At 36.2% G+C, this 27,062-nt stretch overlaps 1 protein-coding gene across 1 annotated transcript in view; it reads left to right on the top strand.

The window, feature by feature from the left end:
* ADGRV1 (adhesion G protein-coupled receptor V1) overlaps nt 1-27,062 on the top strand; it is a 264,541-nt gene that overhangs the window by 121,837 nt on the left and 115,642 nt on the right. Inside the window, exon 83 of the mRNA XM_063423040.1 lies at nt 3,985-4,085. Within this exon, the coding sequence (XP_063279110.1) occupies nt 3,985-4,085 (101 nt within the window). The remainder of the gene's footprint in view (nt 1-3,984; nt 4,086-27,062) is intronic.

Raw genomic sequence — 27,062 nt, 5'->3', positions numbered from 1 at the left:
GTGACAAGAAGCTCTCCATAGACTCCAAGAATCTGCTAGACTGCCTCTTTTCCACTGTGTTGAGTTCCCAGCAGATATCTGGCAGGTTAAATCTCCTACAAGAACAAGGGCTGGCAATCTTGAAACATCCTCCAGCTGCTTATACAATAATCTCTTCATCCTGGTTGGGTGTTCTATCAGAGACTTCCACCAGGATGTCAGCCTTGTTGGCCTTTCCCTGATTCTTACCTATGGCACTTGATTGTGTTAATCTCAAGTTCCACAGTGTCCAGAGCCTCCCTAACATACAGAGTGACACCTCCATCTCTTCGCCCTCTCCTGTCTCTTGAGAAGAGCTTGTAGCCATCCACTGCACTGCACTGCACTGCACTGCTCCAGTCCTGTGAATCATCCCACTGTGTTTCTGTGATTGTCACTGTGTCACCACTTTCCTGCACGTTCCATGGCTTCCAGCTCCTCATTTGTTACACACACTGCGTGCATCAGTGTATGTACACTTCACCCCTGTCTGCTGATTTAACCCCTGGGCTCATCTCTGGAGTGCCTGGTTTCATCCCCTTCCCCCTTCAAACCTAGTTTGAAGCCCTCTCAATCAGCCCTGCCACCTCATGGGCTCTTTTGCCCTTGTTAGACAAATGGAGCCCATCTGACTCAAGCAGGCCTGGTGCTGTAAAAATTGCCCATGGTAGAAAAACCAAAATTCCTCAGATGGCACCAGCTCTTAAGCCATTCATTGATAATGAATGTGGGTTTTTCTATTCCTTTTGTCATTAATCCCTGCTCCTGAAGGAGCTGAGCAGAACCACACTTGTACTCCTGCCCAACCAACCAGTCAGTCCAGAGCCCTGATATCCTTTTAAATGACCTTGGCATCCTTCTTGTCAACCTCATCACTGCCAACCTGGACAAGCAGCAGTGGGTAATAATCAGAGGGCTCAATTAGTTCAGGGAGTCTCCTGCTGATATTCCTGGGCCCCAGCAAGGCTGCTGACTTCCCTGTGGAGTGGGTCTGCTTGACATACAGGGCCCTCAGTTCCCCTCAGAAGGGAGTGACCTACTACAACTACCCCTCTTTTATTCTTTATTTCCTGAGGCTATGATCTGTCTGACAGACACAGCACACCTGGGAGATTCTTCAGATGGATTTTTTTGTTTACCATCATCTGCCTGAGCCTCTGGACCCAGGGCCTTATACCTATTCTGTAAGGGCACCTGGGAAGGTGGTGGAGGTCACCACGGAATTTTGCTACTCTCCTAATCTCCGAGTAGGTACCCATTTCCATCGCCCCCATCTGCTAGATCTCCTTCTGCCTGATGGTAAGACAGACAGGGCTCTTCTGACTTCTGCCAAGCTTCTCTCACTGTTGCAAGGCTATGACTCCACGAGTCAATTTCTCTTTTGCTCTCCCTAATACTCCTTACCCTTTCCACTACTTGCTCAAACTCTGCCACCTGACAGAGCAGATAACTCACCTGCTCACATCACACACAGGTACCTTTTGCACTGTCCCCTGGTACTGCCCCCAGGCTCAGACACTCCCTGCAGGCAGGGGTCTGGATAGCTGTGCCCTTCTTGCGGGGTTCTGTTTGGCTGAACACACTTTTGCTGGCCGCAGCAGCAATGGATTTGTAAACCATTGCTAGATCAAGTCAAGTTGGTGGGAAAAAACCCCCCAAAACCCAAACAAAACACACCCATCTAACATACAACCCACCACCAGGAGCCAGGAGAGAAGCTGCACCCCTCCTGTGCTAATGGCTGTGCCATGCCCTCCTTGCCATGCCACACCCCTGTTTGCCTGGTCTGGGTCAACACCTAGAGCCATTTAAGTCTCTTACACATGGTCCTGGCACACCCCTTGCTTGCCTGATTGGCTATTCCCTGAAGATGCTTTATTTAAAAGAGGTAAAATGTTATTCATTTGGGGGAAGAAACTTAGAAATCCTAAATTTGTCTGTGTTGCTAGCAGCTGTACAGTCATCCTCTTTGTCAAATTGGCAATTTTGGCAGAATTTACACTCAGAAGTGATAACTCAAGGGAGATAGATTCCTTTACACTCTGCTGAACAACTGCTGCCCAAGATCTTGGGAAAAAAACATAAGAGTTTAACATGTAAGGAACATGACTCTCTTCAATAGCAGCCCAAACAACGTAAGTCCCAAAATGCCAGCAGGAAGCAGGGGATCTAAGTTATAAACTCAATTTAGCTTCTGAAGGAGTCTTACTGATTGCAACTGGTTTACTATTATGTTGCAGCGATCACAAATTAAAGTAAATTTTTATTAGAACCATAGAGATATTTAGGTTGGAAATGGACTCTTGCATTTACAGGCTCTAAGAGTAATGGGCTTATTAAGAAAACATGCTAAATGGATTTTTTATTAACTTTAACCCCCTTAAATGGGAGTCGGGGGGTGCTCCTTCTGAGGTTTATGATGTCTATATTGGGTCCTCACTATATGAGTAACAAAAATCATGCAAGCAGCTAAATCACTTATTTATCCCTTCTAATCAAACTGTCCTAACAGATTAAATCTAGGCTCCTTAATTTTTTTTAAATGTCAGCCAAAGAAAATGAAGACAAAGAAACAGGAAAAACATCTTAAAACCTTTTACCTGCCCCACATAAATTAATGGTTATATTTGATAATAAAAAGAGAAATTTTAGCACATAACAATATACAGGTTTTACAGTACAATTGCTGGAGTACAGAAAAAAACAAGTGGATAAAAAATCTGTAAAATGCAAAATGCTTTAGAAACTGAAGAAAAAAATTATGCAAAAGCTAAGAAAACACTTTGCTGAATTGGAATCAAAGATGCAGATCATTGTTCAGAACTAGTCACTTACTGTAGTCATATGTCATAAGTCATAAGAATGTGTTTTAAATATAAAAATTGTTTAGCTTGGTTAAGGGATTACGTTGAACTGGAGGCTAATGCTTTCCAATGCCTTTCAGCTTTTTTGGCTGGTTGAAAATATTTACTTTTCTGATGATCTAGACTACTAGATTTAAATGAATCTTTTAAGTAACAAATTGCTTTATTTTTAAGAGTGATAAGGATATTATTTATTTATCTTGACATTTCCTAGGTGTGAAAAATATGAAACAAGAAGAAAGAGAGACTATGTAGATGGTTGTATAAATATCACTAAGTAATTTTGAATTACTTAGAAATAATACTTTTAATAATTATTTATTTCACTCACCTCTTAAAAATATTGGTAGCTGAACAAATAGTCAATCTCAAGACCAGCATAAAAAATCTGCCTTAATTACCCAAATTCTTGCCCTGACTGGGATGTGAAAGTGCACAATTAACTCCAGTTAACTCTGAGATTTAGCAGTGTTTTCCCTGGTGGCTTAACTTTCCTAGAGTCCTTTTCCCAGGAACTACTTACTGGTAGGAAAGGGTCCTTTCCCATTTTTGTTCTATTCATATTTACAATTAGTTAGTGAAATGAAAAGTGGTGTCATTCCTCCTGACTACTTCTATAACAAATTTCTGTGCTCAACACTGATGAAATGGCATTTAGAAGGTTGTAGCTATCTGCTAAAATAGTGCTACCTAACAGGAGGCATTTCTAATGTAACTGTTCCTAGAAACATTTTTGTATTCACTGCTATGAACACTGAACAGTTACTTTTGCTTTGTATATAACTATTGTGATAATCATGCATATCATGCAGAAAGTGACACCAAAAAAAACCCACTTTTAAAAACTGCTTGCTTACTTTATGAAATTATTTTAGCTCCCAAGCCTATGGAAACATTAAATAGATGTTAATACTTGAAATAAACTCATGAGTGATCCCATTGAACCAAAAGAACATACTCTCCCTGTAAGGTTTGTTTGGTTGATTATTTTTAGGTAATCTGCACCCTCAAGAAGCATCTGCTGCACAACATAGAACAGTTTATTAGCCTAAGCTTAAATATTCCTATCTTTTTTTTCATTTTCATTGTCATTTCTGTGTAGGTTTCACTTTGGCGATCATCTCCCACCTTTTCTGCACCAGGTGTGCCATGTTTGCAGCTAAACTTCTCACTCATATGATGGTTGCTTGTTTGGGTACTCAGGTAAGAAAAAAGGCTGAAGTCTCAAAATGTAGAGTAAGTACATGTTTGCTTTCCTTTTCTTTACTTTCATGGCTATTTCTGAAGAGACCTTCTTCAGTGTAAATATTTTTGGAAAATGTAAAGTTTCAACATATGACACTTAAAATTAATCCAGTATTCATATCCAATTAATCTACATATACATATGAGTTGGGAGTTCAAGTGAAATTACACACTGTCTGAGAATATTTAATGAAAACTTATGGATGATATAGCAATGTGAGAAGACAGTCCCATGTGTGGAATGCTGTGCTCAATTCTTACTTCTGAAGAATTTTGAAAGTTATCTTCTGTTTGGACCCACAGGCCTTTCTGTCTGTGATCTTTTTTGTTGTTTGTTTAAATACACTGCATATTAACTTTTATATGTAATTCTGATCTCTGAAGAATAATTCTTGAGAACAGTTCCATGTGGTGTGTAAATGTAATAATTTTAATTACAGAAGTACAATTTGTATGGTTCTAAGGAATTTTGTCATTCATCCTTAATTCTTGAAATACATGTCCTCTCCTGGTCTCTTTTCCTTTTGCCATGCAATGATTTTGAAAGTTTAGAACAAAATTTTTGAAAGAGGATTTTGGCAGGGTAACTGCTTAGCTAGTGAGCTAATTTGGAGAGGAAGTAAAGACAGTTTGGCAGCAGCTGTCAGATAAAGGAAAGTGGTTTTAAGTCAGAGTGAAAAGAGGTTGTTTGACAAGGGGCAACTGAACTACTGTGCTAGCTGTTCTGAACAGCTGAAAGAAAATTATTATGTGTTGAGGCCTGTTGTGAACTATCCTGATTAGGTAGCCAAAATTTAACTGAAATCTCTATATAGATGTATGTGCAGCTGTACCCACATACAGATGTTTGGTCACTGTACATATGATTAGAAATTCACAGTGTAATTGAAAATTTCATGGGTTTGCTAACTAATGACTCTGTATCACAGAAGCTATTTAGGACAGTTTTAACTGAGAACACGTGAAAATCAATCAGCACTTAATAATTTATAGTTTAAATACGAGGAAAATGTTAGTATTTTCCATTTCTATCTACTAATCTTTAGGCAGTACTAGACACTGGGTTTGTAACTATTAGCTCTCAAGCCACTCTAGGGAATGAAGGAAGCTGGTGTTTCTCTTTGTGTTTATATTTTTACAAGGGAAGAAACAAATAAACAAACAAAACCCCCACCAAAACAAAGCAAAACCCACAACCAAATGGGAAGCTTTTCACAGTAGCTCTACTATTTTATACATACCTAAATTACTAGTTTTTGTCTAATATCTGTATCGGATGTTTATTATGTTTATAGTTCTGGCATTCTTTTAAAATTGCTACCAGTGCACTAGTTATGTCTGTAGATGGCAGTCAAATCTTTTCAGCACATTGCTCAGGAACTTACTCTTCCAAGGCTGTGCATGCTTTGTAGTTGCTCACAATACTTCATTTCTCTGTCAGTGATGGGGAATGGTGATTCACAACATTCAGCTTTCATTTCATTCTTGGTGAGTCCAGGGCTGCCAGCATTAATGGAGTACTTGTAATGCATTCAAAAGTGGATGTTTCACCATGTGTTTGGTGGAGCTCATTGGAAATACATAAAAGCTTAGATATTTGTAAAACATTTTTTATTCCTTGCAAGCATAAGTTCATGCAACAGTACCATAAATGCACAAAGGGAAAAATTGCTGGGCTGAGATTTTCAGTTTCGGAGTAAATTTAGGTGAATTTTTGAGTATTTGAAAAAAATAAAGTAATATGAGTAAAATAATTCAGTGTCTCAACACTATTGTAATAGTCAATAAAATTTTTCTTTTCAGAGCTATAAACCTAGATTACAATTTTAATAGAGACCATTGTTATGGCTACCATGCTTTGCCTGAGAATTCCCACACAGAATGAATGAATAAGCACTTTATAAATGGCTTGTTTGTGTATACTCTGCTTGATGCATCTTGTCCACCTTAAATTTCAGGGGCCATTTCCACAGTACATGCTGAGTATTACAAATGATATGAACGTATGCTAAATTCTCTGTTTATACTTTTTGTGAGTACACTGTTGAGCTGCTTTGCCTATATGCAGTAGCCGCTTCTCTGGAATATTTGAACATTCACAGTCTGCTCATAGCAATTACTGTGTACAAATGGCATTCCATTCTTATAGCCCGCAAAGCAAAATAAAAATCTAGTGGTGGTTAAATAGGGAAAAAAAAAAAAAAAAAAAAAGAAGGTGTAGGGGAAACTATGTCATCCTATTTTTGTCAAACGAAAAATTAATGTTTTCTGATTTATCCTGTCCTAAAGCTTCTTATATACTGCTACGATGCACTTAGCATCATCATTCATCACTGAAATAACTACCAAACTGCCAGGCCAAGTTGATCCTACCACTGACTTTGATGGAAATGCAAGATGAAGAATTATACTTACTCTGTTTAAATATTTGAAAATTGTGTTATTCAACCTGAGCAGAAATACAAATATTCATGTATTCAAGAAGCAATAGTGCAACTATCTTCTTTTTTAAAAAATTAAATATTTATGAAAAAACTATAAACTACAGTCTTGGTAGAATTGTTGCTGTACTACTTGGATTTCAGATTTGGACAATTATGCCAGAATTACATTTTCTTTGTTATCATTGCATTATTAAGACCTAACCCTTCTCTCCAGAGGATATTTTATTAGGTTTCAAACTGACTTATTTAGTTATTTCCTAGCTGATTTCAGTAATTCCCATCAAGTCAGAGCACAATTCATGCAGCTTCTTTCAGAAGCAATTTCAGTTTAATCATAAGTAGAAATATTTTGGAATTTTATTTAAATAAAAGACAATTTCAGAGTGGACTAACATAAATTGAATGCTTTTATAGCAAAGCAATACATTTTACAATCAATGAGGATTTTATGATGATTTTATCACCAGTGAGGGCCAATTTCTGTTACTCTAAGTTTCTATTTTTGAGTCTGCAATATCGAAGAAGAATCAGAGTTGGAGCTAATCAGAGATCTTTAGTAGAAGAGATTGTAATCTATATAAAGATTTCAATGACTTTGTGAGTTGTATACATTGAACATGTATATATGCAGACATTTTTAAGATTAGATAGATAGATAGATAGGTAGATAGATATCAGATGTCCTCAGGTGTTACATAAAGTAACATGTATGAGGCCCTTCAGAACCCGAGAGTCAAGAAATCCTTACCTGGAGTAGTAGGATACCAAATCTTTAGAATATATATTATGCACAAATAAATGGTGAGGAAGGACTACTACCATAAAACAACAGTAGATCATTACCTGATCACCCGGATTTCCTGTGAGGAGTTAGCTACTCACACAACTCCCTATTGCAGAATATTTCCCTTTCCTCCAGCAGAGGGAGTCAATTTGCCTGTGAGTTTCATCAAGTGCCAAGTTGCCACGGCTCCAAGAGATATGGTATCATGATGCCATCTGCAGATACTTAGAGCTAAAGCTCAGACAAAAGAAAAAGGCTCTGGAAATCCTCTAAGAGTTTATATTCACGGTCACAGTCGAGGGGTGTGGAGATGTAGAAGCAGCTGAAAAACCTGTATCCCATGAAGAGGGGGTAGTAACCATGGCCAGGTAAATGAGTGTAAGAAATAAATTGGAAATATTGAATTTAAATTTTATGTTATTTGTTTTCATCTGCAAACTTGGCATTTTGGTTTTTCACTGATAATCTAGCACTATGGAAGTACCCATATATTTTTACTTTTACGACTTGTAGGGATTTTACTTATACCACCCTTGTTCATTTTTCTCATGTTAAGCCCCATGTAGTGTTATGCACAAGCTGTTAGTTTTTTTTATAGATTATCTCCTAGGGTTTGCCAAAACTTAGATATATGAGCAATGCTATAACATATGTTAGAATGCTGCTACATTACCTCACACCTCCTGTCCTCACTACAAACAGTCAAATGTTCTGTTTATCACTTTAAAGTATAAGAATGTGAGATTTCTATCAGCTAATGCCTTCCAGCTCTTTTTTATTATACTCTATTTTTTCCCAACATCACAAGCAGTTGGGGACCACACACATGGAGGAACAGACAGAAACATTCCCAGGTTACCTATTCACTGCTGTTCTTGGTGTCCTACTGTGAAGCAGGTTATATTGTTGCCTCTCTCTATTTCATGCTTCATTGTCATTTTTCAACTCTTTCTCCCATTTTTGCCTCCTTTCTTCGTCTGCCTTTGTTCTGTCCTCTCATGTGTGCCATTCTGCTTTAATAAAAAAAGTAGTTATCTATTACTTCTCCTAATTAGCAAATCTCCTGTTGCTCTCTTCCTTGCTGAAGTCTTTCCCCAACCCTGCCTTGATGGAGAGAAGGACTGCAGCAGTTGCTGTTACCCTTAAGTTCAGGCCATAGAAACAGCTGTGCTTTGTTAATATGAAGTTTCCAAAACATTCTTAATTTAGCTTATCTTTTGGAAGAAAAAAATCTATATGGTTTTATGAACAATAGCATTTCAATAGTTTACCTTTACAGCTAAATAAAATTGTGCTAACCATTCAATCTTTAAGTCCTGTTCTTTCTCCACTACTGTCACTTTGCTTGCTTCCACATGCAAGGAAGTTTTAAAGGGGTCTTTTTTATCATAAAATTATTTAAAAAAAAAATCAATTTTTGTCAGTTTTCTCATGAGCTACTTCATAACATTAAGGCAGCTAATGTTCCATACACAGTAGATTAACAAGTCCTTTTTAGGACTTAATTGGATTATTTGTACACATGAAACTAGAACCTGACCTTGCCAGGTTCATATGGCAAGTTTAGTTTTAAGTGTACTGGCGTTGTGATTGCTTTTGAAAATAACTGAATATTATTTTCATAAATACCAGCTTACTACTGAGTGTGGTTAACTATGATTAAATGTTTTTTAATAATGCTTAATTTAGTAATGCTTAATGCTTAAATGATTCTTGACAGTTTAGTCAGTAGCCTGTGGTTGAATTTTATATGCTGGTAGATCTGATTTTGTTCCCATAGTTATAATATTACACTTTTTTACTTTTTTATTTTTAAAATAAGTCAATCTTTTAAAAATATAACTTGAAAGAAAGACACTAACACTAATGTAGATCTGTTTAGATTCTGAAAACTTATCATGAAAACCGTAAATGCTTGGAGTGACAGTGCATAATCAGTGAAATGATTAACGAAGAGTTTGGGGTGTATATTAGCCAGAGGGAGAAACCAGAAGCATATAACTTGTATGTTCATATGCCAAAAAAACCCAAAATATTTTCTGTCACGAAAAAAGATTTAGAGAACCATGTTTGGAATGTTTCCATTTCAAAAATATGAAGAAACCAGTAAACTTTTTTTGAGCAAAGATAGATGAACAAATAGAAATCAACTAAGTGCAAGGCATGTGCATCATTAGAAATTAACTTCTATAGTTGAAACATTTGCTGGCAATAGTAGAATTTTATGTGGGTCTCAGACACCAGAGATGGGAGAAAGTGTACAGGAGATAATTAACTACATTGTTTTACTTCACGGCTGAAATGGGATAGGAATCTTCCCTTAGTCAATAATTGTGGATCAGCTGGCAAGAAGTAGCTTGGAAAGCGCAGGATTTCAAAGTCTAAAGATTGACTCTGTGTGAGTAAACAAACAGAACTGAGTCAAATGAACACCTAGCATCTCATTTACCCAGGGATACAAAATGTCTGTTCCACTCAAAGGATAAATATTCTGATGAAAATTGTTAGCCGTTTCCCCCTGTCCCCTCAGTATTTATATCCCTGGCCCTTGCAATGTCTGAAGACTTGCATTTTATTGTGTCCTGCAGTAGTTTTGGACAGATTCTGCTCTAGTCTGTGGTGTAGTAGAGAGCTGCATGTTCCAGGCAGTCCAAGCACAGGTGGGAAACAAGGGACTTACAAATGACTTCACTGTGTTATACAAGGTTAAGTGGAACCTTTTTACAGAAGCTTTTAGGCTTCTTGTGCTCTATGGCATCCAGATTCAAAATCAGGAAAACTCAGCCTTGAAAGTAAGTTAGCAAATAACTTGTGCTTTTGAGACCAAAAAGAAAAGAAAAACAATTCTCAAATAATAGCTACAATAATTGAAGCTTTGCTTTGGGATAGGTGGCCTTTTATTTCTTTTTGATGTGTTCCCACAGTTGGGAAGTTGGGAAAAAAGTTGGGAAGAGAGGAATCAAGGTAGGCATACAATACATCCCATGAAGATGCATCAGTCCTCTAAACCTAATATAGAGAAGCTTTTTTGGCCTTGCCACCACCTCTTTCATAGGTATACACAACTCAGCACAACATAAATGAAAGACAGAGAAATATATAACTGAAAAGTACTCCTGTAAACCTGTGTGTTCTATGTAAGTTCATAATCAAAACTGGCTCATAGTTATTCCTATTTGTTACTTCTGAAGTATTTTTAAAACATTGCAAATTGTGCTTGAATATAATCTCTGATCAAGGTACAGCAGTGTATTTACAGACAATTGGAGACAGTTACATGAACATTTTCAAAAGGTCTTCTTGGGAGATAAAAGACAGAGCTCTATAATAAAATCTATCCTCATGTTTAATTGTGCTCTTCAGTTGTCACAAATCCTTGCAGCCACCCATCTACCCAAAACTCTTTAAGCAGAGTTTTGGGTAGATGGGTGGCTAATATGTTCCTAAACCCTCATCTGAACATTTGCTAAGTCATTAACTTATAGCGATACACAGTGTCCTACCCTTGACCTGGGATGAGTTAAAACAATATCCATATATTAATCTTTATATTTTGTATAAACTTGTACCTTTAAATTTATGCAGACTGATATTTGGCATTAATATGTTGTAGCTCATTACTTACGTCTAGCTGAGATCAGATATGATGGCAACTAATCTTGTCAGGATAATTATTAGTCTGGGCATCTCAGCTTCCCACCTTTGAAGAACAAAAGCTTTCAGGATATATTTGATAGCAAATGCTAACTATTGTTAAAATGTATTTTATTAACATCAGACCAATTTCTTAAACCCTTGTGTAAATTTTTCACTGGAAAAGGAATGAAGTAGAAGCAAAATAGGAAGTTGAATGAAAAGATTTTCACCATATGATTAGTAAGTCTAAAGCACTAGGTCTTCAGCCACTTTTTGTGTTATAAAATCCCTTACATTAGTGATCAGAAGATCACACTTATCTTACTCTATGAAAGGTTTCTCTCTAATGTATTCTTGGTTGCATTTCTGTATTGGTTTAAAATGAAACCAGCTTTGACACCTTTAGCATCTAGACTGTATTCTGTCTTTGTTCTGTGCTTTTATGCCCAGTACTGCAAAAGGATAAAATCAAAGGTGAACTTGCTCTTAATTGCAATAACAGATCATTCCTGATATGTCAGCACTTGAGAAGCAAGTGCTGATTCTCTCTCCTTTGCACTCATTCTTCCAGCATGAGTGGAAAACTGGTCTTTTTATCACAGATACAAATAAGAAGTCACACCTTAGAAATCCAGTAGTAAGTGCAGACTGAGTCTGTGTCTGAGCTTGGCTGGCTCTGGCTGGAAGCAGAAGTCACTGGAATGTCCCACCAAATTCTTACTCTCTTGTTGCCTCGAAGATTTTCCTTCTGATTTATAATGAACTTTTACTAAGCTCAGTCTAGTTTAGGCATCCAGAAAATATGCATTGCAGAATAATAAAATGTAATGAGATGTCTCTGAGGATAGCTGTTCACAGCTTTTTGTTCTGAAATCTTGCTTCAGTGTGTGACAGTCATCCACATACACAGAGCTGGCAGCTTTCACACAATGGTATATTTTACAACATTTGCTGAAGCTTTAGCTCTTTCAGGTTATCTTTTTTAATTTTTATATTTAGACAACTCACCTTTGGCAGAGGAAACACACCATTTCAGTTTTCTAATACAACATTTCAGCCCAAAGATGTGTATCTCCCTATGCTCAAGCTTTTACAAGTGTCTTTATTGGCAAGTGTCCCTATTAAGCTTCACCCCAGGAAAAAGCAAAAAAACCATCTTCAAAAGATTCTTTGTATGAAATGCTGAGATGCACAGGTGTTGTTAGTGAGTTTGATAAATGTCAGATTATCAAAGGAAAAAAAGGTCACTTTATTTTTCTAACCTCTTGAATTACTGACACGTTACCTTCAAAATGTGGCAATATTCTACAGGATTCTGCTAACATTTAGCTTTGTATAATATAATAGCTGTTCTCTCAAAGTTGTTGCCTAATTAGTTAATATAGCTCTACCAAACTGGAAACATTTTTTTTAGAGCAAAACCAAATGAATGTATTTATTTCTCAGTTGTATATTGCCCCCTTACTTCATAGTTGTATATGGGTTCCTCACTTGCAGCTTTACTAATTTATGAAGTGTTGCACTATTTGTGATGCTTACAATATACTAGACATTATAAATAGAAAAGAACTTCGAAGAAAATCTGAAGAAAAGAACTACCCAGAGGAATTTTTAGTATAAAGAATCCCCTTTGCAATTGCTCCAGCAGATTACTTTCCTACCTGAACTTTCCACTGAACATTGTATCATATTACCCTTTCAAAATATTCATATTGGGGGCTATTGATTGAGATACAGGCACAGCATATGACTCCAGCTTTGGAAGTAATTACTTGCCATCAGTGATGAAAATATAGATATTGTAGCTTCACTTGTTTTATTCCATAATCCTGCACAAGAATCACCCACAAGTTGTTGCAATGATCTCCTAACATGCTAAATAATCCTAGGCAGATCTTTTGCTTAGCAAATCTGATATGCCACTATATAAATTTAGTCAAACACTGAGAGGACACCAAACTATAAAAAAAATGTTTTGTAAGACTTCATTTGTGCTGCCCTAATTTTGAACTGCCATACAGGTAAAGAATTGAAGGATTTGCATTATATTTGTATTATAGATAGCTTTGAACCAAGATCAAATATTATGCTTTCAAAACATCAGATGAATTTACTGCATTTATTTAAGGGGAGAGAAACACAGTTTTTAAATGGCATTGGAGTTCTATGGAATAAAACAAATAGATAGATTGCTTGTAATTTAATTTGCAGCATTTTTGGTCTGAAGCAAATGGAGTTGGTCTGAAGCAAACTCGCAAATGGTATGTTATCTAAACTCAGGTTTATCATTCTGCTTCCTAGTATTCTTTCATGCTCATTTGTCAACAATTTCAACTATGCACTGTACTTTATTTTCTTCAAATGAAAGACACAAATTTGTGAGTTTAAGAATATGTTCTTGTTTGATAACTACCAAATAGTGTACTTTAAATAATTTAGTAAGTTATGAACTGCCATTTATTCATTAATTAAGTGGGTTTTCCCCACTTAATTAAGATGGAATGAGATAGATGGATTGTGTTACATTTCCCAAAATAAGTTATTTCCTAGGTCACATTTTTGAACATAATTTTTAATACGGCCAATGCTTTCTAACTAAGGTTTGCAAAGCTTTGTGTAGTAACATCCTATGACAGACAGAACTATTCAGGAAAGTCAAGTGTCACTTGACTTAATTGTTAAATTAGAAACATTAGAAATTCATCTCAGACTGTAGGGTGGGGGTTTTTTATCCTTCCTCTCCCAGCAAGACTTCCCTGAACATCAGGTGGAAATCTGGAGACTGAAAAATTTCTCTTGTAGTTTCCTTTTAGCCGCAGTTCAGCTGTGTACTCAGTTCCATAGCATGATGGCCTTCTCTTTGTCTGTCACAACCCATCAGGCTAATAGCAGTTGCTGAACTTTCAGAGGGTATAGAATTTCTAAAAGTAATTGTGAGTTTTCAGCAAGTCTAGAAGTCTGTTAATAATAAGAAAAATTCTGCAAAATCTACGTTATCATTTGGAAAAAAAAAAATAAAAGCATGTCCTCTGTATTCAGAGTTGACTCTCCTTTCCTCAAGGTACTAAGTTTTTTCCTCAGTAAACCCAAAGAAAGAACCCAGCATTTGTTTATCTTAAGATTTGGAAGTTGGTGTTTTGTGTTTCATTGCTTTTCTTTCAGACTGTGTTGTTGGTATAGGTCATCATAGCACTAAGTAAGTGTAATTCACATTGGGAATGGGAAGTTAGTTCCCCTGTAGGATAAGAGTGTCATAATTTTTCCCCTTGTCTTTGTTTGTTACTAGACAAATATGTTTTCACATTTCTCTATAAAATAAAGGAAGTTGTAACTCCATGCTGCTTGTCAGTAGACCACTTCTCTTTCTGTGCATTTGCTGGTGGTTACCTGGAAAAAAACAACAACAAAAAACATCAGGCTGTGAAATGTCCCTCTCTTGTGCTTTTTTAGTCCAGTGCTTGGTAACATTTGAAGTGACGTAAGAACTATGAACAGAGAATGACCCACATACAGTTTTTGAGTAGGTATGCATCAGGGTAGAAATTAACTGGTCATTATAAGCCAAATCACACCACAGAATAGAAGAATAATTAGGATGAGACGGCTTCTAGAGATCATGTCCAGCTGCTTGCTCAATGCTCCCAATTCAAACGAGAGAATACAGAGACAGCTGTTTAGATTTCATTCTGATCCAACCATATGCTAGGAATTGGCTTGTTTCTTGCAGTTCTAGTATTTCTGGGTGGATTTGAAATCCAAATTTGTATTTGGAGAGTTTTTTATTGATATTGAACTCAGATGGTTCCAAATTATAAATCAAAGATTTCCAGTGGAAATGGATCATAATTAAGTCCTAAATGCTCTTAACAGTCTAAATGATTCCAACTAGCAGGTATTTTCCAAAATGCTACTTGTGGAGGTTACACTTGGAGATGTGATTAAAGATAAATCTTTTGGTTTAGCTCTGCAGATCATCTTGTTGTCTCCTGAATATTAGAGAACACTTTTATTTGGTTGATGTCAATGGTTGGCGCAAGGGCCGGAGACGCCCGGCTAGCTCTCACACCCCGGCAACTGCCCTTGGCGCGGCCGCTCCCTGCCTCTCCTCAGGCTCGGGAGCCATGTTCTCCAGGGCTCACAGCTCTGCTGCGCCCGGGGTCGGAGCGAAGGACAGAGAGAGGACTCCCGCGTGCTTCTAAGCTTAATACCTCGAGGAGTGCCGCGGCGAAATCCCAAAAAGCCCGTGTTTACAGTCTTTTTTAACTAGGGGAGTAATGGGGGGTGGTTACAGATGTCCAGCCAACCAGGGATACAGCGGGAAGGGGGGTGAGGGGGGACTCACGGTCTGACAGCCTGTGGGGAAGGCAAGGGGAGTGGAAAAGATCACATGGGCCAACCGGGCGTCGAAGAAACAGGGAATGCCAGGGTGGAGTTTAGGACTGACAGGGATTTCTCTGGAACAAGGGGGAGGAATTTAGGGAAGATTGACATTAGGAGAATAATGTAACAGGTGTGACTGGGGTGTGAATGACAACTGGACAAGGGAGGGGAAAACCTGGGGTAAAACCAAACATTTTGGGGGGTAACAGGAACAAACCATTGGGAGAATAACTTAACAATAGCTTAACAATAACTTACAAAAACACACCACCACACATGGTTATACTGAAGGCATTTTATTGTATGAGCTATAATTCTGGGTGATATCTTCACTTTGGTTTCAGAGATATGTGCTTTTAACTTAAGCTTTATCAAATATAAAAACTTAAGAGTTACCAGCTACATTAACTTTTTGATATTCTTTTCCAAGCTGTTTTCAAACAATTCAAGTGAAACCAGACTTTTTCTCAGTCTCATGAAATACCCAGATTATGTATGAGTGAGTGTATGTATATCTGAGACTGAAAGGCTGAAATGTTATGCTAGAGGTTCTTCTTGCAAAACAGGTTTGACTAAGGCAAGACTACTGTATATCTCTCACAGAATCCTTTAGAAGCCTAATCTCCACCTCCATTTAATTAGCCAATCTGTTTCTTTATCACATGGCTTCTATTGATGTGACTCCTTGTTCCTCTCAGATTTAACTTTGATTTAGAATATGGATCAAGAGGTTTAATGTCAGGTTAATTCCCGCAAATGAAATCCCATTTCATGTTAAATGAAGATATAGTTGATATTGAGGCAGCTCAGTTATCATGCATTTTTGAGCCTATTATGACCAGGATATTTCCTTTATTTTACATGGAAAAGTGATGAAATGCAATGTAGTATAGTACAGTAAGAATACACCTTTTGTTCATTGAAAATAATTAAAAAGCAAATAAGTTGAAAAAATTATCAAATGCTTTATACATTGTGTTGAAGTTATTAAAATGATTAAGAATAACATCAGAAAATACTTGTGGAAAATTCACCTGTGTACAGGAGAACTGAAACTTTATATGTGACAGCTGAGTAATACCAGCTGTATGCTGCTGAAGTCTGTAGAGCCATATTTCTAGTCAGAATCTTTGTCAATAATTGCTCACAGGGAATGAGGACAACATGTCCTTATGCAGATCTTTGTAATAAACAACTACAAAAAGTTGTCAGCAACTAATTAATAAAATATGAATTGAGAACAAAAAAATCATTTTCCTATAACAAATTTGGCCTCTATCCTTTGACTATTATACTAACAAAACTGTACAGTAACCTGTGTTAGCATAGGTTCTGTCTTTTCTGAGTGATTGAACAGAGATGGAGCTGCATGAGCATGTGTCAGCAGCTTTGGCTTTCCAACAGTTGTTCTAGTTGCAAGGGCTCCACAAAAGCTGTCTTCAGTTCTGTGACCCTAACCTCCCTATGCTCCGTTCCTGCAGCGAGAAAGTCTTTCCTCACCATGCGAGCAGCTGAGTTAGACTCCTGCCTTGATAGTTTTGTGAAGGAAACTATCCCTTTTTGCCTAGGCTGGGTACGGGTATAAAGTCTCTAAAGATCTTACCACATCTTGATATCTAAATAGAGTAATTTATTTATACAAAAGAACATATCTGAAGGCAAAGAGTTCTGAGAGCGGCCTTATTCTACAACCAATTACAAACCTAGGCAAACAAAGTCTAAACAAGACAATAACTAAAGCATAGAAATCTTAACACACAGAGTTCTAATGAAACAGCAAACAAAGCACAGAATTCCTAACAAGCAAAACTAGTAAGACTATAAGCAAAGCACATATCTGACATTACAGCCTCTAGGTAAATCAGCCTCCTATCTGACCCCAAGCAGGATTTTCCAACCGTGGGGTCACAATAACAGAAAGGGAACACAAGATCACAGATCCCAGACAGGGGTCCTGGCCGCAGGGATCACAGTGGCAGTGGAAGGGTCCCCAACTTGGCAGAGTTCCCGAAAGCAGGGTCACAGGGACAAGGAAGGGTCCCGGGGTCCCAAACCCTTGCAGTTCCTGGTTGCAGAGACAGGAACTCTCACAGACTCCCCAGCAGCCCCGAACAGAGTCCCGGGGCAAACGCCATAGGGAAAAAGGGAAGGGACGGGATCGCAGGGGCCAGGGAGGATCCCTGGGGTCCCGAACCCTCGCAGGGGGAAGGGACGGGACCCCAGGGCCCAGATCCCAGGCAACAATAGATGGTACCTTTAGAATCCCATTCGGCTCCCTGGCAAGGCTCCTTCCTCAGGCTGCAGGAGGTGGAGGTTGGATTGATTGATCGGATTGATCAATCAATCCCCCGACCAACTGACCCAGAGGCTTTTTATCCCAAATTGCAAAATGCATATTCATATCTTTTATCTACACACTAACCAATCTAGGTACAATTCTAAAGTTCATAAAACTACGAAAATCAGCGTCAAAACCTACGCACAAAGCATATCTATTAACGTAAAACTCTATCTTACTAGCATAAGGTTTTACCTTGTTGTACATAAAACTCATACTAAAAATTATAAACAGTACTCTACTCTATTTTTGTTATGTCTGTACTCTATCACTAAGCCTGAAGCTGTGTCCTTCTACACTGAACTAGGACTTAGGGCATGTAAAGCTTAAAGCTAAGGGTTAGATTTCTACTTTATGCATTTAAAGCTTTTATATATTCTAATTTTTCTAAAGGCTTTAATTCTATCTCTGTACTTTTCACTCTCTGTGGAGGATCCATGGAAACATGGACTCCGACACCTTTTCTTTGTCTATAGTGAGATTGTTTGCCACAGTGAATTTAACTTCTCTGAAGGGAATTTCTCCACTTCTCTTTAGTGGTGTCTTCATCCTGCTGGCATCAAAACAAAGCAGAACCCAAGCAGCTTTTGGGGTGCTAAAGCGTATAAACAGAAATGAGCAGTAGTCACAAAGTTGTCCAATAATAACAAATATTTCCTTCTTTTCATATAAATTCAGGAAATTAAGGTTGCTTCTAAAATATTATAAGAAGAAATACATAGTTAGATCTAGACATCTAAAGATGTCTAGATGAGTATCTTGGATGAGTAATTTAAATTTTGTATTATAAATTACAGGATAAACCGTCAAGACTGAAATTACATATAAGAAACTTTTATAAAATGTTAGTTACTAGACTAAAAGAAAGTTATCAGTTTAGGTAATGGAGTTAATACATTTCTTTAGCTGTACACATTTTTGTCATTAAATTAGTATTTAATTTCTCGAGAAATAACAATATAGAAATGTGAATAGAATTTAGAATTTCTTTTAAAAACATTGGTTTGAACTTCTTTCAAAAATGCATATATTTGAAAACAGGAAAAATTTCCTTTTCTTTAACAGAACAAAACAAAACAAAATTTTTTTTTGGTTGTATTGATATTGGTCTATTTATCTAAGTGGCATCATGGTGTCTAAATTATGACTTTTTAAAAGGAGTTAGAAGATGAAAGCTAATTTTTATTCATTGATAGCAAAGTATATAAAAATACATATGATAAACTATTTAGGTCATATGAGAAAGTTATTACATGTGCTAAAAGCTCATTGTAGATTTTGTCTTTGGGTTGATAATTGCTGTCAAATTCCATATAATATCAGCCTGCTTGAGTCAGTTGGCCAAATTGCAGTCATTTCCAAGACAAGAAAAGCACAATAGTCATTTTTTATGACCACCTGATCTAATCAGAGGTAGACAAATGTGGTTATTTTCTTTCAGAATAGAAATTAAGTGGTTAGGCTGCAGTTTCTGTGGTCTCACTCATTATTTCTGGCTTATTTATGTTTAGAAAGTAATAACAACTAAGAATAAGGCACTATTCAGTAACTTGTATTGCCGGAAATGATGACAGTGCTAAATAGATTTTCTTTTTGTAAAAAGGTCCAATTACTCCATTATTAATGACATTATTTAAGTACTCATTAAATGTGACATTATTTAATGGGTTCATGTTAGTTTAAAACCTTCATTAAAGGATTGCTGTGGGGAGCTTTGTAATCTTGTATTTTTCCATCCCACCAGCATTATATTTCCTACTGTCGCTATAAATTTGGGAGCTTTTTCATTTGAACAATGAATGTGAAGTTTCAAGTCATTGATGAAGGTGAAGATTATGTACATTTCAGATGATAAAACAAACTGGAAACAATTAAGCTTCATCAGTTTCCATTGTCCTCTGAAATTATTGTGTAATGTCACAGTGGTGGTTTGTTTTGTGGGTCTTAATATCAGGTGGCAAATTGCTGTCTTGATTAAGAGTGTCACATTAAATAGTAGTAAGATTCAGAATTGATCAGTGGCAGACTACTATTCCATTGTGAGAAATGGGGCAACCAGGAAATTCTGCACTTAATTATGAATGCATCTTCTGCATTTTGTAGTTAGAGAAAGAAGCATCAACATAAAGTTGGCATTGTTGTTATTCCCTTATTTTGGAGAACTGTTATTTTAATATATTAAGATTGTAGGGAAAAAAAGGTCATTCATATCTAAGGTTGTTTTCTGTTGTAATTTTTTGTAGCAAGCATTCTAATTATATATAAAGTTACATTGGTAATGCAGATATTACCAAAAATCTCTTCCAAAGCTTAGAAAATTGTGCTCTGTTAATTTTTTAATTAAGAAGTATTTTTCATCTGATTGAAGTTTATGTTTCCTAAGAGAGTGTTTACATCTAGAGTCAGTAGTCAATTTCTGTTACTTTTGCACTTACTGTAAGTTACTTTTCAAGTATTCTCATTTATTTAATGAGGCCTGACATAAGTGTCTTAAAATGTGAGAATCTAGTTCTAGAATTTGTTTCAGAATTGAAGAACTGATTTTAGTACACTGATGTTGGATGGATCTTGTATTAAGGATGCATTGGGGATCTTCTGTGCATTGTCATTTCTCAGGGATCACCATGTCAGTGAAAAATGAAGTATAAAAATATAAAGAACGTAAAACTTTCCATATTTTAAAGATGTGTCTAAACTGTACTGAACTAAAAACTGACCTGTCTTCGTGTACACACATAGATACACATATATAAATTCATGTGGAGGTGTACATAGATATATTATAGATACACATACGAATATTACAGAGGAAAGAGAAAGCAAAAAGTAGAGACTAGCTAGATGGAATGTGCACAGAGTTAAATAGATATTTTATCTTTTTTATAACATTATTTCCAAATATGGAAACCTGTTGATGGTGCTTCTCTTCTACCCTCCTGTTCTTAACTCCAATTTCTTCCTGGAATCTTGTCTGTTCAGGATTACTTATAATTTTTGTAACACCAGCTGTTTTCTAAGCAGTTTAGGTATGTTTCAAGGTGGATTTATACTGAAGAAATGTTGTCTTCTCTTACGTGTGATTACACATGCCATATTAGTCTAGTGATTTAGCTTCTTGTAAGCCTTCCAGATTCACAATGTGTTTCCTCTGAATTCTCCTACTGTGATTCCGAGGCCAGAATACCCCTATTACTAACATTTGCCAGGCAAAATTTGTTTCATAACCAGAGAGACCATTATGTTTTCTCCACAGTAGCTAGTGGAATTTTCATTGTTTTCCTTTCTTCAGTCTTTATCGGCTACCACTTGACAATGACTTATATCACCCGTGTGCTCATTATAGCCATCTCTCCATCCCCTCCTGTTTCCCACTTGTTACAGTGAAATACTGTATTTGTTTGATTTCTTCTTTCCTTCATCCTTCAGCAGTCTCTCCATCTAAGTGCACTCCAATCCTTCATTACCATCATTGATCATTACCATCCATGACTTCTTTCCTTAGCACTGAGTGAGTGCTGAATCCTGTGGTTTGACTCTGCTGCTTTCTCAAAAAAGTCTTTCTCCTTCTGATGTCTCCCTGCAACTCCTGCTATTCCCCACACTAGTCTCAACATAAACTTCTTGCATTTAGCTAAGCCAATTAATTCTGGCAGCTCCTTTTTATTTAAATGGTAGCCCTTTTAAACTCTTTAAATTGTGGTCACAAGTTGGTACTGGACACTGTAACAACATTCTTTCATTCCGTGGGACTCCTTCTAAGGTGCTCACTTAAAAATGCCTTTGCTTTGGTGATGAACATGAGAAACTTGTCCCTTCCATTCCCATGCAACATTACAGTGGGATGCCATTCAGGTCCAAACTCAGCTTTTGTCTTGTGGTAAACAAGTCCTCTTCTTTGAATTGTCTCATTTATCTGCATTAATTTTGCATATGAATGGGATGTACACAGTTCAGGCATGATTTGAATACCTAATAAACTCTGATTAGTGAACATTAGAATGGCTTGTGGTTTAAACTGATGTACTGCAGGCAGTAGCAGTAGGATAGAAGTTTGTTGTTTGAGACTTGAACAGCAATCAGACTCAGAAATCTGAAAATAGTTACCAGTAGGAGCTTGGAGAGAGGTGATCAGTCATCTTTTCCCTAAATCTTCTACATTCAAGTATTTCTTTTTTCAGCACTTTTTTCCTCTTAACTAACACATTTGTTGTAGGAAAACGCCAGGGAATGAGTAAGTTTTAACTGAAGTAATACAGTTCTTTTTTACAAGCTGTGAAGTTAAACATCAGAAGAGTTGTAAAATTTCTAGGATATTATGATATGTAATACTTAGAATTAAGCATAAAATAATGAATACTGTGTTTTCTCTTAATTTATTAACCTGCTTGCTTTTTATGATGAACCATGTAGAAATCTTAAAAATTTGGACATGCTGATTTTGCTCATTCAGCTTTTTGTTTAGCCATATATCATGCTGGTGACTTAAACATATTGTTGTTTGTTGTTCAACATGTCTATGTTTTAACAGGGTTTTTTTTTTATCTCAACTGCATAAGCACATAAGCCTTGCATCAAAAATAAGAGCAAACAATATATATAATCTAAGCCTAGAACTCTAAATAAGTTATATCCAGACACTTGCTCTAAAGCAGGTCCTCACATCTGATTTCTGAGCTGTATTTGCTTTTGACCTTTATTATGAAGTTTAGTTTTGTTATAAAGCTTTGCCTTATAACACAGTAAAAGGCAGAGAGGCCAAAGATCCCACTAATAAGCCCTGGTTTAGGCTTGCAAACTGGACAGTTGTGCTAGCATAGCATTCAACTCAAACCAATTAGTTTTACCCAGAGACAAGGCTTATTTGTGTCCACCTAGACAAGATGTAATTTTTCCTTCAAGCACCAGGCAGTGTTCGTGCACTATTGTACTGCACTGCTGGGCATAATGGCCTTGGCTGTCAGGGACCCATGTGCTAAACAACTTAGCAAGTGTGCATGTGTCATAAATACACTTTGACTCAAGTTTTGACATTCAGATTAGCAGTGTGGTGCATTAGGTACATTAATCCTCAGTCTCATTATACTGTTTTACCTGTTCTGCACTGGACTCTGCCTTCGATTCTTATTGTCTACAGAGCTGTAAACAATTTATTTTTCTATTGGCAACAAAAATGTAGCAAGTTACATTATTACTTGGTAAATCAGATTGGACAGTTTGATACTTAGGAAGGATCTAATGCTCTCTCCTAGATATATAACATCTTTCTGTGAGGGACTTGACAATATTTCCAAATAACAGTAGCTTGGAAAGAAATAAAACAACATATACTAATGAAATTGCCAATGTCAGGAAATCATAATTTCTAAACTATTGAACCTCATTTATAGCAAATTGGGCTACTTGCCAATTTAATGTATAATGAGACAGAAAAAGAAAAAAAGTGTCTCTTTTCTTGAGGTGTATTAGGAGTAACCATATAATAGACTGTGTGTTTTTGTGTATGTTTCTATGCTGAAATACTACTGTGCTTTTCTCTTTGTGTCAATTACTTTTCACTATACTGTACTGGCTGTGGTCAAGATGAAGTTAATGTTCTTGATAAAAGACTCTGCAGTGCAGTGTTGATAACAGACCAGTGTTCTTTCTGTTTCTGAAAAGGTCTTGTGTGGTGTCAAGGATTTCTATTTTTCCCACTGCCTCAATGGCGAATAGGCTATGGTGAGAAAACTTCTAGGAGGGAACAAAAAGAAACAGTTGTGACCAAAGGGATATTCAGTATCACGTAACATCATATTTAGAAATAAAACAGAGGGACAGGAGTTCGCCCTGCTTGGAGATTGGCTGGGCATTGGCTTTCAGATTGTGAGGGCTGGTAAATGATTGCTTTTGTATCACTTGTTTGATTTGCTTTCCTTCCCTTACCAAGTTGTCTTTATCATGATTAATTTTTCATTCATATGACTATTATTCACATTGCCTTCATATGACCTAGTTAAAAGCTAAGGAGGAAAGTATTTTTAAAATTTATACTAATTTTATAATTTTTATTGTTTTTAATTTTTCCACTATCTTGCAGCAGATATTTTGGTTAAAGAAAAACTATGTTTTAGGAAGAAGAGTAGCATCGCATAAGGCTTTCTTTCTAAACACAGAGCTATAACATCACTGAAATACTGCAGGAACAAGCATTTGTCCTATGGAACTATTCCTGAAAAAAACAATAATTATCTTCCTGCTGTCAAGTGTATCATATTTCCTGTTGAGAAGTAAACAGTTTTCCTGGTGAAATTATAATGAAAACTGTGAATGGGTTTTATATATGTGATAAACACTGACTAATGCTTTAATTTTCTAAAATTACTAATAACTAAATAGATAAACAATAGACTAATAACTACCCTAATAAATTTATTATTATCATGTTATGATTAATTTTTATGTATCAGTGAATAATTCTACTTAAACACAGGGTTTTGAAATAACTTCAACAGAATTTTCTCACCAGATCTTTGACTGGCCACACTTGGGCATGTACTTTGCAATATTCAGAAATATGTTTTCTACTTTAGTGAAGAAATCTGTAGTTTAGCAGTAAAGGCCACCCACTCCTTTTACTCATAATATTTCTGGATTTCCAAATATTACTGGAACTTGTTTGGCCTTGTCAGAAATGCCTCAATTTACCTCAGTCTTCCTCTGCCCAAGGGTTATAAAATCTCTTCTCTAAATCAAACTTACCTACAATACAGCGGTTTCTTTTTGTTTTTTAAGTTCCACTTTTGCCTCAAAAGTAGGATACATGTAATTCTTCAGGACCTTTTTTCCACCTGTATTAGTATTTTTACCTTTACTTTGCCTTAAGTGGCTGTAAAGTAAAGTTAACAAAATTAAATTTTTATTTGATATAGTATGAGACAATAGAAATAAATTGCCATTCTGTTTTGGAAACTTGTCTATCAAAACATGGAATAGCAAAACCCCCAAATATATATAATATATAATAAATAATAAATAATAAATATATAATATATAATATATAATATATAATATATAATATATAATATATAATATATAATATATAATATATAATGTATAATATGCAGATTTTTCTTATTAATTCTGAAATCTGCAAATAATTACATAATTGTTTGATAAATGGGTTTAAAATTAACATAATTTTGATTTAGGAGTTAGATTAACAATAAGCCTTGCAGTCTATTTGAGGGGAAAAAGTCTCACTATTTTTTTCCTAATTTCTGGATATTCATCTTCACTAAAAATTGGAGCATGTGGACATTTTCTGAAAACTCAGTTGTTTTATATTTAAAATTTAAAACTTTGATTTATATCTGACCAAAGATACAGAAAAGACAAAAATTAAGCCTAAACCTGGCTCTAATGAGCATTACTAAAAAATTGAAAGCTAAATCTGGAAAGACTTTCAGGAGCTCTGTGCAGGAGGCAGAGACTTGTTGGTTGAGATTCCCCTCTGGGATAAAGAATGGCTGAGCAGACTGGTAAACCTGAGCTGTATCTCCTTCTGTTCTCATACTTTACTCTTATTTGCTCTCAGAGAGCACTTCAGATGGTCTTTAGGTTGGAAATATTTAGAAATATGATTGTTTTCATTTTATTTTTTTGCCTTTTCATCAAAAAGGTGGTGGGGTTTTTTTCATGAGTTCTACATAGAAGTCTGTTTAATGACTGTTTCTGACCTACAAATGCAAGAGAAGCTTAGAAATTATCCACGTGCTTCTTTGACAGTTCATTATCAGTTCTTAATTCTGCCAGATAGCTTTAATTAGATTTTTCTGACTCATTCTTTGGATGTCTATTGTCCCTAGTATATGAGGAAATTGGGAAAGGTTTTTTTTGGGAGGGCTTTTTTATTCAATGTCCACATTTGATAAGATAGCACACATCATAGAGGGATATTAGAAACAGGTAAACCCAGAAAGAAATCTTGTAATGCACTGCGAGATGCTGTGCTAACATACCAAAATGTACAAGATATATAGGAGTTTTTGTTACCCATAAAAAGTTCTGCTGGGATTCTGTCTTAAAGAGGAACCTACAGACATAATTTTTTAATGTTTAATCTTTCTTTCTCATCTCGGATTCAGACTTTTTCAAATTTTTTCGTTCAACATGTACTGCTGAGATACTGTGATCTGATTTTGACTTGTTTCCTTTTTATTAAATTTCTAGCATATATTTCCCAGACATATGTGTCTTCATATGTGTCTTTGTCTCATTATTTTCTTTTCTTTAAAAATAACAACAAGAACAAGAACAAGAACAACAAAAATCTACCTGGCTCCAAAAAAATAAAACCAACAAAACAAAACAAAACCCATGGAAAACCAACCCCAAGGTGTGCCAGGTTCTGTAAATGAGAGATAATAAGGTTCAGAGTGTGTGTGTCAATGTCTGTAAACAAAAGCTGCCCCACCTTAAACCTCAAGCACCATTCACCTGCCAACATCACTAAGATTTAGCATACCAGGTCCTGTTTATTCAAACTGTTGCCACAGGAGCTAATATTTCAGCCATGTTTGCATAGACAAAATGTGCCAGTTTTCAACTTATCTTCCTTTCCATTCCAGGTATTACACTTGTAGAAGGACTTTGGCAACAGTGCTAAATTCTCTGGCTTTATCAAACAAACTGTGACTTTGAGGAAGGTGCAGCAGTAAAGATACTAATGTCTCTGTGCTGCTATTGAAACTGCTACCTGTTAGATTTTGCTTTCCTCTTCCCCATGCACCTGTCAATAAGCAGGTTCATTTTTATAATCAGCATTATTTCCAAGCAAGGATTTGTGAATATTGACAGACATAAATAGATAAGGTCCTAAGAATGAAACTTTAATGTGAAACATAGTTTCATATAAATTACACACCCTTACATGAGATGTTTTGGCATGCCTTGTTCCCAGTATGAATAAAGATGGTTCATTTAATCTTGTTACCTGATTACCAGACTATAGGCTAGTCTGGGTGGGAGGCTCTCTCCAAATCACCTTTTGATGCTGTGCCGGCTTGAAACAATAATATCAGAATTTATGCATGAATGCATAAATGCATTGGGCACTTATTTAGAAGATATGAGATCCCAGTTCTGATTTCTGCTCAAGAGACTGTATGAAAGCCTTATATTAAAGAATTATTGGAGTTCAGAGATGTGTGTCTGCCCCTCACACCAACCCACAGGTTGAGGAGGGCATGGAAGACAAACCTTTCCAGTTCTTAATTGGATGCTGCAACCACTGACCAGTTATATAAAAGAAGGTCATTGCTGAAAATGTGTGGAGTTTTAAGAAATAAGTCTTCTGCCAAGTACAGAAGAAACTG

This window comes from Prinia subflava, chromosome Z (assembly GCF_021018805.1).
Source record: "Prinia subflava isolate CZ2003 ecotype Zambia chromosome Z, Cam_Psub_1.2, whole genome shotgun sequence".
In the NCBI taxonomy this organism is placed as follows: domain Eukaryota; kingdom Metazoa; phylum Chordata; class Aves; order Passeriformes; family Cisticolidae; genus Prinia; species Prinia subflava.
Note: the sequence above shows the minus strand (reverse complement) of the source record. Positions and strands in the feature narration are given on the sequence as shown.